Here is a 15,469-nt window from a genome sequence, read left to right as displayed (position 1 = left end):
CTTAAACTAGATGTTCAATTTATCTTAGTGGTTATAAATAGTCAGAGCTGGGAAGACCTGGCTTATTTGTCATGGGTAACCCTGGCTTTCCTAGCATTTAGGTGTACCTGAAAAACCGTCTTTTTTTTTTTTTTTTTTTTTTTACTTAAAACATGTTGTTTTACTTAACATACCATGAAATTCACCCTTTTAAGTGTACAATTAAGGGGCAGTGGCTTTTAGTTTACTAACAAATTTATACAACCATCACCAGAATTTATTTCCGGAACATTTCTGTCACCTCAAAAAGAAACTCTACTCATTTTACCCATTCTTTTCTTCCCCTGGCTCCTGGCAACTACTAATCCACTTTCTCTTTCTATGGGTTTATCTGTTCTGCACATTTCATATAATAGGAATCATATAATATGTGGCCTTTTATGTCTGGTTTTATTCACTTAGCATGTTTTCAGGGTTCATCCATGTTGTAAATATCAGTGCATTGTTCCTTCTTATTGCCAAATAATATTCCATTGTAAGAATATACTGCATTTTGTTTATTCATCCATTGATGATATTTGGGTTGCGTTCCACTTTTTGGCTGTTACCCATAATGCTACTATGGACGTTAGTGTATATATTTTTATGTAGACCTATGTTTTCATTTCTCTCGGGTTTGTAGGGGTGGAGTTGCTGGGTCATATGGTATGGTTAAGTATTTGGTGAACTGTCCAGCTATTTTCGAAAGCAGCTCTACTGTTTTGCATTCCCACCATGTATGAGTGTTCCAGTTTCTCTACATCCTTACCAGCACTTGTTATTGTCTATCTTATTTTGGCTATTCTAGAGAGTGTGAAATGGTACTTCATTGTGGTTTGAATTTCCCTAATTACTAATAGTGTTGAGCACAAGATGCCAACTTTTAGGTCAATTTTTTCCACCTGATGTTGTTTCCTCTAGAAAGTCTCTCCTGGGTTGCTTTTCATTTTCTGCCTGGAGTTAGCAGTCATTTTGGCCTCTTAGAGGCTTGTTTGATATTTCCTTTGGTGCTTTAGTGGAGACCTTTGGGCAGGTTGCAGTGGTCAGGCAACTGTGCTTAGGAGTCAGGGCACATGTTCTTGTTGGTTTGATGTTGCTTTTGAGGTTGGCACAGCCATTGCCATAGACTTGCCATACCACTGGGTCAAAGCCAACCTCTCCCCAGGCACCTCACTGAGCTCGATAGAAGTTCTTGAACTGGAAACAATTTTCTGAAACCATCTCATCTATCCTTCTGCAGCAAGACAGTTGTAATCAATCCCTCACTCCCATTCTACCAGACTGGGGAGAATCTAATGTAGTCTTTAAAAATCCCGGTCAGTATTTTAGCAGCCTCCTGTATTAGAAAAATTCTTTGCTCTGACCCAGATCCCACCTTCGATAGCACATGCCAGTTTCCTCTCATGCTTTACTTTCTCAGAGGATGAGAGACAGCCTCTCCCTAGGAGTAGCATCATCCTCTGGTTGGACAAAATTGTGTTGGCTGGAGAAGCCTACACATAGAAAGTTCAGACCACACCAGGCCCCTCTGAGAGACTTTAAAAGCTAAATGACCTTGTCACTTGTCTATTGCCTAGGCACTCTGCATTTTTTTTTTTTTTAAAGAGAACTTCTGACAGGCTCCCGGTTATGTGTTTATCCCCAGCCTGGGCCATTCCAAACTCATGTTTCAGAGCTTAGAGGTTGTGTCCAGCCAGCCTGGTGGGTGGTAATCAAACACAGGTGGAGACCATCTGGTTGGGCCTGTCCCTCCCACCCAGCCAAGTGAGGGCTGGCCTGCCCACCACAGAGCTGGCCCCAAAAGCACCCTGTGTGTAGGCAGATGGTATACACATGCATGTGCATGCATGCGTGCAGACCCATACATCTGTGTGCATGTGTGCTCTTCCCTCTTCAGAAAGATGGTGCTGCTTACATGCCTGTGACTTCTCTTTCTGCATCTGAGCTTACTCCCCATAGCACAACCAAGGAACGTGTTTCTTTTAGTCTGTTTTTCAAGTTTTTGCGGTTAGAAATCATATATTTTTCTTGGCCCAAGATTAAAGCCCTGGAGCAATGGTATAATGCATTTTACAAAGCTGCCTCTAATTGGTGACTGCTTGAAATCTTCCCTTTGCCCTACTGACCCATCTCCCTTTGTAGAGTTTTAACTCCAAGTCATTCCTATGTCTCCTCAGGTTGTTACACCCCTTTCAAGCCAGCAACCTCTAAGGAGTAGCTCTTCCAACCTTAGTTTGCTTAGCTATTCCCCCAGCCTCCCTGCAGAAGGGCAGTTCAGCAAGGGAAAATAGCTTGTACTATGTCCTGCCAAACATCTTCTAGCCTGCTAGCCCCCCTAGTTCTAGGTGGTGTGTACCCTCAAGATGGAGTTTGCAGGCCTCCCTGGTGGCCTAAGGGTTAAGTCTCAGCACTGTCACCACTGCCACATGAGTTTGATCCCTGGCCAGGAGCTACGCACAGATGGTCCAGCAAATGCAGAAGGCCTCTCTTGTCTTGCCTACTGCTCCCTTTAGCAGTGTATTTCAGTGAATCCCCCTGTTCTGCTCCCCACTTTGCCTCTGGTGAGTCCTCTCACCTCTGCACCTCTGTCCTACACCCCAGTTCTACATGCAAAAAAAGAAAAGAAAAATGGAGTTTGCTTTCCACGTTGCTAGATACTTAGAGGAAACCCAAACCATGGACACCTTCTTTAAATATAGTATACGACCATGATCATTTTCAGGATTCCTTTTTAGTCTTTAGAGAAATGAGCTTCTTGAAATGATCTCCTTTCCAGCAAGTGCAGAAGAGCTGGGCACACTAGCAAGGCTAGGGCTGGTGTTAGAACTTCTGAGACTCTGGGATCACTTTCTGTCCAATTTCCTGGTCTAACCTCTTTCGGGTGATGATACGGGAAAGAGATCATATGGAAGTCCAGAATTGGACATTGACTGTATCACCAGCCCTTCAGAATTCTCCCCTCTTACCGCCTGTTCCGGTAGCTTGGCTCACAAGGAAGTGTTGGCTGTCATCTTAGTTTATGGTTTATATTTGTATGCTGAGGAATTTACATGTGTATAATCATTGTGGCTCATGTTTGTACAAGATATAATTACTAAAAATTATACATGAACACACTTTGACTTTTTTTTAAAGATTTATTTATGCATTCTTTATGCATTAAAGAGCTGGGATACAGGTCAGAGGTGCGGGGAGGTGAGAGGATTCACCAGAGACAGAGTGGGGAACAGAACAGGCAGACTGACTGAAACACATTGCTGAGGGGAGCAGTGGGTAAGACAGGAGAGGTCTGCTATGCCATGTGGGTTGCTCCCTGGCCAACGGGGGATCTAACTCTTGCTGCAGAGGCTGTGGATTGCTTCATAGTGCTGTGCTTAACCCCTTGCGCCACCAGGAAGACCCCACTACCCCGACACACTTTAACCTTTAACCCTTTCCATGCTGGCAAGCCTCCTTTATCTCTCAGGAATTCCTCCCTGGATGTATCCTTTACCTAAGGAGATGTGTCCCCCCAACCAGGTCTTGTTCTCTAATCCACATCATTTCCCTCTCTGGTAGAAGTTCATTTCAGGGACTTCCTGGAGACTCAGGACTCGTGAGCGTTTGCCAGCTGTCAGGGAGGCAAGCATTCCTCCTTTGCTTTATAGTCACTGTGATGAGCATGGCCACAGAGACAGTAACCCCCTTCATTCTGGGCCATGTGTGGATGGTCTTACCTCACACTGGTTGCTAGTTCTCAAGAAGAGCACATGCTTGATAAATACTCATGAGGTGCTGGCTTTCAAGAACATGTCCTTCCAGACTGAGTTTGGGGGGCCAGCCAGTCCAGCTGAGGATTGTATTCTTTTGGTGCAGGTGAGAGTAGAGAGAGGGTCTCATTCACACAGAACATATTGTAGGACATATATCCTTTGCAAACTAAGTAGGTGCTTATTAAACTTGAAGGAATGAGGTACATGAATAAAGAAGATCTTCGGTAATGCAGCTGTAGTCATACAAAAAGGAATGATCCAGAGCCACAACATGTGGAAATGAATTCACAGAGCCAGCAGGGGAATTTGATTGCCTGGGCTAAGATCATGCACAGGTACTGTAGCTGGTAAGAGGGCAAGGCTAGAGTTATTGTTCCTCCCAGGCTTCCCCTTAAGGCTCACACTCCTGGGAGATTCCTCTGAATAAGGGGTTTGGATACTGATGTCCCCCTGAAAAGAAAAAAACTTTCAAAACTATTTTTCCTAAGGTAGTTGAACTAAAAACATTTACTTTTTATTCCTTTTAGATTTACAGGAACAGATGGACCTAGTGGTTTTGGCTTTGAGTTGACATTTCGTCTGAAGAGAGAAACAGGGGAGTCTGCGCCCCCAACGTGGCCAGCAGAGCTAATGCAGGGCTTGGCCAGATACGTGTTCCAGTCAGGTAAGAGCCCTAGGAGCTGGCTGGTGTGATGGTCCTTTTGCCATGAGCCTGGTTGGCTTTGGGAACTCCCAGGTACAGTTTGATGTTTGTGATGTGAACTTCCTCAGTGACACCCTATTTATACCATGTGGGGGCTTTTTTGCCTTGGGTTCTTGAGTGGAAAGCTCTCTGGACCATGGAACAGAAGAATATGTCACTATGACCTTCAACAGCAAGTGGGAGTCCCGCCACTGTTCTTATACTCTGAGCCTAGGTTGCAGTCTGTAGCTGTACTTCTGATCCCCAGCCTGCCAAATGCCAATTCAGTATGGAGCTGACTAGCTCTTTTCTGTCTGCTGTATCTCCCATAATTAGCACACTGTTCTTTTTTTTTTTTTTTTTTAAGATTTATTTATTTATGCATACAAGAGCTGGAATACAGGCCAGAGATGCAGGGGGTAAGAAGATTCACCAGAGACAGAGTGGGGCACAGAACAGGCAGACTGACTGAAATACACTGCTGAGGGGAGCAGCGGGCGAGACAGGAGAGGTCTCTGCTGTGCTATGTGGGTTACTCCCTGGCTGGCCGGGGCTGGGAATCAAACTCATGCTGCAGAGGCTGCGGATTACTTCATAGTGCTGTGTTTAACCCCGTGCGCCACCAGGGAGGCCCAGCACACTGTTCTTATTCCCAGCTGCCAATGACCTAGCCTTTTTTGTTTCTGGGGCCATAAGCACACATGTTAATATTAGCTAAGGTTTGGGTTATTAGTAGAGGGTGGGGCAAAGAGAAACAATATATTGCCAGGAACTTGTTTTTTCAGTGTAAAAGGAAAGCTAGAATCAGTCAGGGCCTTGACAGTAAGAAATAGTGTTTTGATTTGGATGATTCAGGAGGTGATGGATCATTCAGATGACCTGTATTCCTGGTGCCCCTGTGGAGACTGCTAATGTGGACCCTGAAGTATGGGGACTTTGTGCTAAAGAATAGGTCTTACATTGTTGGCTCAGCCTGCTTGTTGTCCTCCAATTGGATGAAATGGAGCAAAATTTATTATGTTATACGGAAAGTTTCATATCGTCTGAGTTTTTAATGTGGCTAATTGCTTAGAAGCATTTCCCAAATTTTGTTTCTTTGGATTGGTAAGTAGCATTTAAATGAAGGCCACACTTTTATCCAGCTCTTTTGCTCTTTGATTGCCATTGGTAAGGGCAGAGCAGCATCTTGGTCAGGGGTCCCTCAAAGTGTGATCCTTAGATTATCTGCATTAGAAGGATCTGCCAACCGATATTCCTGCCAACCGATATTAATATTCCGATATTCTGAAGAACTCTTTCAGAATCTTTGGGGGTGAGTCTTTCAGATGCTTCTGGTAGAGACTGAATTTGGAGAGCCATAGATTTGGCAGTTTCTCTGAGTAATGTGACTTTTTCAACTTTGAGTAGGTTATAAATTGGGAATGTAATAGATCTTCTAGCTTGAACTCTTCTACCCTCTTTCCAGGCCCTTGGAAGTCAGTTGTTGATAGGATAGCTGTCATGTATTGGGTCTGATGCTTAACTACCATCTACATCATGTGTCCTATGATCCCTCTTACAGGATAAGCAAGGTTTCCCAGACCTGATTGTTCATGAGATCCTGTGGGAGCTTGTCAACACACTGATTCTCAGACCCATTGCAGGACTCCAGTTCAGTTGGCCAGAGGTGTGATGGAGCATATCTGTTCCTTGACCAGCTTCAAGGGAGAGGCATCTGATCTGGGAATGGTATTTAGGCTCTAAAGGCCAGATGTCCAGGAAGAAGTAGCATTTGTAGGGGCAGGAGAAGCAGGCTGTTGAAGCAGTTGGCCTGTGTGATCTGGTAATGTCTTAATGTGGTTTGCAGGGTCCTTTAAAACAGTGCTAGGAGTCTACTGCCTTAATTCTTTCTGTCTCCATGTCTCCCTTCTTAGGATGCCTAAAACTGACACTGATGTGAACTGTCTTTGGGAAAATAGACTTGATGTGGAATTTGATCTGCTATAGGAAAGGGGGTTCTGAAGATTAGGCAACCTCTTACTTGTATAGGCAGGTAACTACCTGCCCACTGCTTAAACCTTGTATCCAACCTTGATATGTTTGTTTCCATTTAATGTGCCTACTCAAGTGGATGAAGATCAGAGAGATGTAAAACAGGTGTTATGAATCACTGTCAGATGAACTTCTGAAATAGTTATGTTATAGTGCTGAAACTTTAATGCAAGTGAATAGAAAAATAGGACTTGATTTGTAAGGATTCCTTTCACCCACACAGTAAAAACACCACCAGTGATCGTTTTAAAACACTAATGTGATCACTGATTCAGGCAGACTGTCAAACGAAACTAAAAGCATTGGATAAAAAGATTGTTGGGGAAGAAGATATTCATAAGTCTTCAAAGAATTCCTCCACATATTATTCATCTGTTATAAAGAGGAAAAGAATACCTGTACATGAAAAGGTTTCTGACAGCACCTTAACCAAATGATCAAAAGTAGTAACAATGACAATTATGAATCTCCCAAGTATTGCAGTGTAAAGTCTAACATATCCATTGTGTAGTGCTTTTCCAAAAATGTTTTGAATCATGAGCAAATAGACAAATCCAGATTGTAGGACATTTTCCAAGACAACTGCTTGGACTCTTCAAAAATGTCAATACTATGAAAGACATAGAAAGGAGAGGAGTGGGGCCTATCCTGCCCTAAGGGAACAATTTAAATGCTCTTATGATTTTTAATTGAGAAAAAGGTCATTTTTAGGACAATTGGAGAATTATAAATATAGACTGTATATTAGATAGCAGTACTCTACAACTGTGCAATTCCTTGGTGTGATACAGTATTATGTCATATAGGATAATGTCCTTATTCTTAGGAGGTAAAGGCTGAGGTATTTGTGAATTAAAAATGATAGGATGTCTGCAACTTAACCTTTGATTTGGCAAAAAAAAAATTGTCAGCTGTGAGAAACAAAGATGAGAAAGTAAATGTGACAGAATGTTAATTAGTGGATCTAGGTAAAGGGTATAAGGTAAAGGGTATTCATTATGCTGGTCTTCTAGCTTTCCTATGGGATTTAAGATTTTCAAAATAAAAAGTTGTAGCTGTGTTTTAAGTGTCCATTGAGTGAGCTCACAGTCCCTTCTGCACTGCTGGCCTGTTTTATGATGTCTTTAATGTGACCACTATCGTTTGTGCGTGAGGGTCACGTCCAGCGTTTTGTGGCCATGGCAAGATGACTACACTCCTAAAAATATCATACTTGATTTTCTGTTTTCCGTAAGATTGTACTAGATAATGCTGACATTAAATTGTTTTTGGTACGTGGCAGGGGATAATAGTAAATAAATATGGGAAAATGATGAAAAGTGTGTAGTAACTGATTTAAGATAGGAGACCCCCTGGATATTTGGTAATAGGCATGGTGTGATATATGAGAAGCTGTTTACCTGAAACCTATAAAGTGTTGTAAACGTATGCTACTGCAATAAAAAAGTAAAAAAGGATAGACCATAGCTATGGGTGTAAGTGGTGAGGATGAGCATTAAGAGGTAACATTTAGGGCCTCCCCGGTGGCGCAGCGGTTGAGCGCTGGGTTGTGAAGCTGCCCCCAGCCTCTGCGGCGCCAGTTCGATCCCCGGCTGCTCCCCGGTCACCAGAGGAGGGTCCCGCATGGCGCGCAGACCTCTCCTGCCGCTCGCTGCTCCCCTCAGCAGTGTGCTTCGGTCCTTCTGCCTGCTCTGCTCCCCGCTCTGGCTCTGGTGAATTCTCTCACCCTCCCGTGCTTCTGACTGTGCCCAGTGCTTGTATAAACAAACAAACAAATAAATAAATAAAACATGCCTCTATTAAAAAAAAAAAAAGTTTAAAGAGGTAACATTTAGCAGTGTGTTCTGTGTGCCGGCACAATTGTAAGTGTTCATTAAGTATGCATGAAGGCCCTGTGAGTTAGGCACTGTGTTACATATCTCCTTTACAGAAAGACAGAGCAATGATGTAGTGTGTTCAAGAGCACATATCTAGCATTTCCAAAGACAAGATTTAACTCTGGCTGTGTAACTCTTAATGCCACCCTCTTATCCACAATGTCATGTTACTTGTAGCTCAACTGAGATCTGGGCTGCTGGGTGTCTTAGGCTGGACAACAAGATTTGAGAATCATCTCAAATGGATGATTGCACCAGTTCACATGGCCTCCGAGCATGATGATGCTTCATTACGGCATTCTGAAACATTTGGAAAATAGAGGGGGGCAAAAGTCATTCATAATACTATCTAAATTCTCTTTCATTCTATTCTTTTATCTTTTAATATTTTATATATGAAAATATGTGTGTAAAAAGTGCAACTTGATGAGTGTTCAAAAGCAAAACATATCCTTGTAACTACTTAGTCAAGAAACAGTCTAGTTCTCCAGAAACCATTTTTGTGCTCCTTTTAGTCACCATCTATTTTTCTCCTTCTTAGTTCACCGCATAATGCAGGTCCTAAACACATGTGCCTGAACTTATTGTTAATAAGCTTAGTAGCCTCCAATTCTACACCTCTCTTCTGTAGTGTTTGCCATTCTGCATCCCTGTAGGATATGCATCCCATTCCAGTCATCCCTTTACTTACTTCTGGGTTAGGGGGGGGCAGCATAGTGTGATGGGTCAGAGCATGGTCTCTGAACCCAGATCACCTGCATTCTTATGTCATCTCTGCCAATTGCTACTTCCTGACTATGGAGTAACTCATTTACCCTATAGTAACTCATTTGCCCATCTCCAAAGCAGGGATAATAATAGTAACTGTGCATAAAGTTAATACCTACAAAACACTTAGAATAGTATCTAATTACAGTAAGTAACATGTAAGTATTGCCTGAAATTATTATTAATCAGACTTTAAAAAACTTTATGGATTGAGGTGAGTGCCTTGGTCTTACTTTGCAATGACAGTAAAGACTCCATTTAATGGCAAAACTCTTGTAGGAAGGAAGTGTCTTGCTTTACCCTGAATCAGATGCCTGCCTCAGCTAAAACCATGACCTTGATGTAACTATCTTTCTCCCACATAGAAAATCAGTAGTAGTGATAAAAATAAAATTACCTTGTTTTGCACATTGTATTATGCAACCAAAAAACATTCAGTTCAATGGTGGCTCCTTAATTCATTTATGTAGTGGACAGTGCCTGGAAAGTCTTGCACAAATCAATCCTTTTCTAAATTCAGTAGAGCCCATGCAGTTTAGTGGGATTTGAGTAAATCCTTTTTATAAGGTGAACAGTCTGTAGAGTGTGAACAATTGCCATAACTGTTTTTGTACAGTTGGGTTTAGGCCATTCAACTTTCCTTAGAAACTTTTTCTCCTGTGGAAAATCTTGTGACATATAAGTGTTGTTCTGCCCCATGTGGTCATACTCGGCAGGGCTGCACATATGCTTTTCTATGGAACATGTGTTTTATGTTTGATGTGTACATAGCTATGCCTACATTATAACTAGCAGTGTCATTCTGTTTGATGGTCTTGCCTCACCTTGGCTGTCCGCTGTAACTTTGGTGATTTTATGTAGGGCGCCTTGCCCACTTGCATGTGAGTACATGCTGAGCATCGTCATCTAGTAAGTGGAATGCTGAGGCCTGCTTTTCTGCGTTTAAATAGCATGCACAGTTTCACCTTCCAGGCTTGGAAATAGCGGCAGGGTAGTGAAAAGCAAGGAAAAGAATGTACAGATTCTAGCTGGTAATAATGCCCACTCCCTAGCTGTGCAGTTGTGTGAGGCTGCTTCCAAGCCTACTCTGAAGGATGACTCCGACAGGTCCTTAACTCAGTCCTGACCTGCTGGAGGTTACCATTTGGTTTTTTTTTTTTGTTTTGTTTTTTTGTTTGTTTTTTTTTAGAGGCGGGAAGCTGAGCTGTAGAGAAACAGAAGGGGAAATGAGAGAGGCCTGGTAAAGAAGAGTATCCAGAGAAGGTAAAGGATTCAAGATATTAGTTGGGATGCTTCTAGTTATAAGAAAATAACAGAAACCCAACTCAAACTACCTGAAACAATAAGAGACTTTTATTGGCTCAGGTAACTGAGACATCCAGGGTTTCAGGCATGGCTTGGTCTATATGTTCTAACCAGTCCTCAAGGGCTCTATCTCATGTGTTAGTCTTGTGCTTCAGACTGACTTTTGCCATGTACCAGGGAAGATGAGTCCTACCAGTCAGAGCTTCAGCTTTTCTCACTTGATAATCTCAGCAAGCAGAAGGCTTTTTAATTTCTAATATTCCTACGTCAGTCCTGGGGAAAGACTCAGGTGAGTTCTGCCTGGGTAATGTGACCACACGGGTTGGTAGTGATGGTCCAGATAGAGCACCAGGATTTATGTTCAAAGTTCTCCCTCTTCTTCACTCCAACTAGATGGAGTTGGGAGAGAAGTTCTCTAAAGCAGACTTCACTACTGGCAGAAAAATAATAGGCATAGTTCTGAGTAGTCAAAATCAGTTGTTCCCACAGGGCTATAGGGGCTTCTGTTACTCAGTAATTGTGGTATGCAGTCAGGCTTGAAAGTCAGTCATTAGAGACTGCATTGATGGCTTGGTCCCCTTCTGTTCTGTCTTCTTGTATCCACTGGGATGGTTTTGACTACACGTAACAGAATACCCTGACTCAATTGGCCTAACCATAACAGCAAGTTGTCTGGAAAGTGAGACAGTATGGGGGTTGGTTGCCATCTGTTTGACAATATTAAGGACCTGAGTTCTTTTTAACATTCTGCTCTGCTTTTTTCAGCACTTTGGCTTGTCTTTTTGAACTGATTTCCTCATAGTAAAAAAGAGATAGCTGCCATGACCTCACATCCTAGAATCACACTTGATAGAATCTATAAGCAGTGAAAGAGATTTTCTGTCCTGTGACTCTTTTAGAGACCAGTCAGACCTCTACAGAGTTGGCTCAGTGATCTTCCCTTCCCTCATATTGGCTACAGTTGTGTCAGGAAAGTGAGACAACCACATTGGCTTATTGGTCAAGATTCAACTCCTAGGGCTGGAACTGGGCTCATGGCCATGGAAAGCCAGGGGAACAGAATTGGGGCTCCTTTCAAATGGAGAATGGCCACCAAGTGTCCAAAATAGTATCTGTACTCTCACCCAGAAGCCCCCACCCTGCCTCCTAGGACCTTGTGTATTGATCAGAATGCTGGGCCAGTACAAAAGGGTCTGTTGAAACAGAATATTCCAGTCATGAGGACAGGGTGGCTGTCATTGTTTCACTTGCTCCAGCAGATTTAGAATGAAATCTAAATGAAGCCTGCAGCATGAATCATTTGGAAAATTCTACAGTAAATGTATCAGTAATTTCACTACTGGACATTTCAACTTTGTTCACTCCTACTTTGCAGCTAGTTACTCTTATTTCCTTATTCCCTTTTAATATTATGACCAGATTATTATTTCTTTTCAGTGCCAGTGACTGCTCCCCTGCCCCCACTCTCTGGGTTTCATTAGAAAGGAGCTATTCCCCCGACTCAGCAAGGCTTCATTTCTGAGTTGCGCTTTAGAATTCTGCCGGACAGGCAGTCTGCTCTCAATTCTGCCATTGGTAGGTCTTAACCACAAATTCCAAGGCAATTTCACTTGAGTTTTTAGGAGAAACATGGGCCCCCAACCTTGTAACTGACACTGTGGAAATTCATGTTGCCTTTGCTTGCTGCTGTTTAATGGCAACTTCATGACATGTGCTGAGTTGGCTCAATTTGCAGGGAGACAGCAGCACTTCTTGAGCATCCTCAGCCATCAGAACTCATGGCTGGGGCCTCCCTGGTGGTGCAGCGGTTGAGCGCTGGGTTGCGAAGCTGCCCGCGGCCTCTGCGATGCCGGTTCGATCCCCGGCTGCTCCCCGGCCACTGGAGGAGGGTCCCACATGGTGCGCAGACCTCTCCTGCCTCCCGCTGCTCCCCTCAGCAGTGTACTTCGGTCCTTCTGCCAGCTCTGCTCCCCACTCTGGCTCTGGTGAATTCTCTCACCCTCCCGCGCTTCTGACTGTTCCCAGTGCATGTATAAACAAACAAACAAACAAATAAACAAGCAAATAAATTAAAAAAAACCATGCCTCTATAAAAAAAATTAAAAAAAAAAAAGAACTCATGGCTGATTGAACTCTGGTACTGATAGATCCATGCCAACAGAGATTTTTTTTCTTTTACATTTCTTTCCCCATTTTTGAAAGAAATAATTTCTCATCATAAAAACTAAGACATAGAAATACATAACACAGAAAGTGAATATTATAATTCATTCTTCTTGTGAGAAAACTGTTGGTTTTCATATTTCCAGATTTTCTTTTTAATGCATATATCTATGTAGAATATCATAATTTTATAAAAATTGTCTATGGGGCCTCCTTGGTGACCTAGGTGATAAATCTCAGTGCTACCACCGCGAAGGCCTGTACAACAGCCTGCGTTCCATCCCTGGCCAGGGAGCTAACCCCCATGACTCAGCAGACCTCTCCTGTCTCGCCCCCTGCTTCCCTTAGCAGTTTATTTCACTAGATCTGCCTGTTCTGCTCCCCACTCTGTCTTTGGTGAATCCTCTACCCACCTGTACCTCTGGCCTACACCCCAGTTTTTTATTTACTTCTATGCGAAAGTAAATAAATAAATCTTCCCCAAAAATGGGCCATTCTTTTCATAATCTTTTTAAACTTGCTTTTTTTACATATTACCTCTTGGACACCTTCCCATGTCATAATGTTCTTTCTAACTATACTTTTTAGATATTCTATACTGTATTAGATATACTATATTAAATATAGTATTAGATATACTATATTTTATTAGATATATTATACTTTAATCAGTCTCCTGTTGTTGGGCATTTGAGTGATTTCCAGTTTGGGTTCCTACTATGAACCTGTAACAAGCATCCTTGTTACATGTGTCTGTACTCTTGCCTAAGTATTTCTTTTAATTTTTTAAAAGATTTATTTACTTATGCATACAAGAACTGGGGTGTAGGCCAGAGATGCAGGGTGGCGAGAGGATTCACCAGAGACAGAGTGGGGAGCAGAACAGGCGGATCGACTGAAATACACTGCTGAGGGGAGTATCGGGCAAGTCAGGAGAGGTCTGCTGCGCCATGTGGGTCACCTCCCTGGCCAGGGATCGAATTCGTGCTGCAGTGGCTGCGGATAGCTTCATAGTGCTCTGTCTTAACCCCTTGCGCCACCAGAGAGGCCATTGCCTAAGTATTTCTGTGGGATAAATTCCTAGAAGTGGGATTGTTAGGTTAAGGGGAAAAAACATTTACCCATTAATAGCCATTGTAGAGGAATGATGATTCTAATACTATTGTGATCATTCAGTGAATGTTGATTTTATACAACAGAATTGATTTTATACAACAGAATGATTGTCATATAAGATTATTTTTATTGTAACCGAATGGTAATTTCTGAGTTCTTGAGATTGGTCCTCTTTCTTAGGTTACTTGGCCTGAGATTGGTAATGCACGTTAAATGGCATACATTTAGGGTTAAGAAAGAGAGCGTGTACTGGTACAATGTCTCATACAGTTTAGATTTAGCATAGGAACCCATCCATCTTGCTTCCTGTCTCTGGAGTTAGACGTGATGAGGGACACAGCCTGCCGCCTGATGTCAGAGAGATTTCCAGATATTGCTAACAAGTCAAATTTCATATAAAGAATATCAATGAATTGTAGAGTTTTCTTGAGCTTCTCCTCCATATTTCCTAAAATTAAAATTATACATGCACTTCCATCTTGTGCTTTTGAGGCTTTTTTTTTTTAGCTTGCTTTTCTTTTCTAGTTAAAGTTAAGTAATTAAAACAGTAGTTATTGAGCATCAGGCTATCCTAGGTACTTTTGTTCTCTTATTTAACCTCCAGGTAGCCTGATGAGGAAGATAATGGGTATTGCCACTTTTCAGAATGGGAAATGGGTTCAGAGAAGTGGTAGGTCTTGCAGCTGTGAGTAGCAGGAGTGAGCCTTCAGGGATGCCCTCACTAGCACTAATTTGCATGTGATAGCCTCAGACCCTTCAAGGATCTATTTTATTTATTTTTAAAATTTTAAAAAAAGATTTATTTATTTATTTATACAAGAACCGGGGTACAGGCCAGATGTGCGGGAGGGTGAGAGAATTCACCAGAGACAGTGTGGGGAACCAAACAGGCAGACTGATGAAAAACACTGAGGTGAGGGGAGCAGTGGGCAAGACAGGAGAGGTCTGCCGCGCCATGTGGGACCCTCACCAGCCAGCTGGGATCGAACCAGCGCTGCAGAGGCTGCAGGCAGCTTCACAGCGCTGCACTCAATCGCCTGTGCCACCAGCGGAGGCCCTCAAGGATCCATTTTATATGAAGAGTAAACTTCATGAAAAGGAGCTTTTTTCTGTCTTCTATGTATTTTATTAAGTGCTTGTTATATGCCAAGGATTCTGTCAGAAGATGGGTAAACCAAAAGAAGCATAGATCCCAGCCCTTAGGCCATGGGGTAACTTCCTGGAAATACAAGCAAATAAATACTTAATTCCACAGGATTTATGATAGGAAAAGATCAGGGTGCTCCAAAAGAATGAAGTGGTGGACTCATTTTTAGATTGCAGACTCGGACAAGGCAGGACTGAAGGCAAAGAGTGAGAATTTTGGGGCAGCAAGAACAGCATGTGTAGGCCCCTCAGGAATGTGAGAACTTGAGGAATGTGAGCCGCCTATGGCTGGAGATGAGGGAGAGGGAAGGGCCCAGGGAAAACCAGAGGCTTTGCAGATCTAGGTAAGTGCTGGATCTTATACTTGCACTCAGAGTCATGATAAAGTCTTGGTTTGATTCTAAGAGCAGTGGAAAGCACAAAGTATTTTTATTTATTTATTTATTTTTAAATTAATTAATTTTTTTTTTTAGTAGAGGCATGTTTTTATTTATTTATTTATTTTGTTTTGTTTGTTTGTTTATACATGCACTGGGTACAGTCAGAAGTGTGGGAGGGTGAGAGAATTCACCAGAGCCAGAGTGGGGAGCAGAGCAGGCAGAAGGACCGAA

General features: G+C 42.5%; 1 protein-coding gene across 2 annotated transcripts in view; it reads left to right on the top strand.

Annotated features, from left to right (window-relative positions):
• The window catches only part of SUFU (SUFU negative regulator of hedgehog signaling), a gene marked incomplete at both ends in the record, with an annotated part of 96,165 nt that overhangs the window by 24,441 nt on the left and 56,255 nt on the right, over positions 1-15,469 (top strand). For both annotated transcript variants that reach the window (XM_084244989.1, XM_084244988.1), the window contains one exon: positions 4,298-4,434. In XM_084244989.1, coding sequence (XP_084101115.1) covers positions 4,298-4,434 — 137 coding nt within the window. The remainder of the gene's footprint in view (positions 1-4,297; positions 4,435-15,469) is intronic.

Source organism: Talpa europaea (assembly GCF_964194135.1).
Source record: "Talpa europaea genome assembly, chromosome: 10".
NCBI lineage: Eukaryota > Metazoa > Chordata > Mammalia > Eulipotyphla > Talpidae > Talpa > Talpa europaea.
The sequence above is the reverse complement of the archived record's forward strand: the minus strand, read 5'-3'. Positions and strand labels throughout refer to the sequence as shown.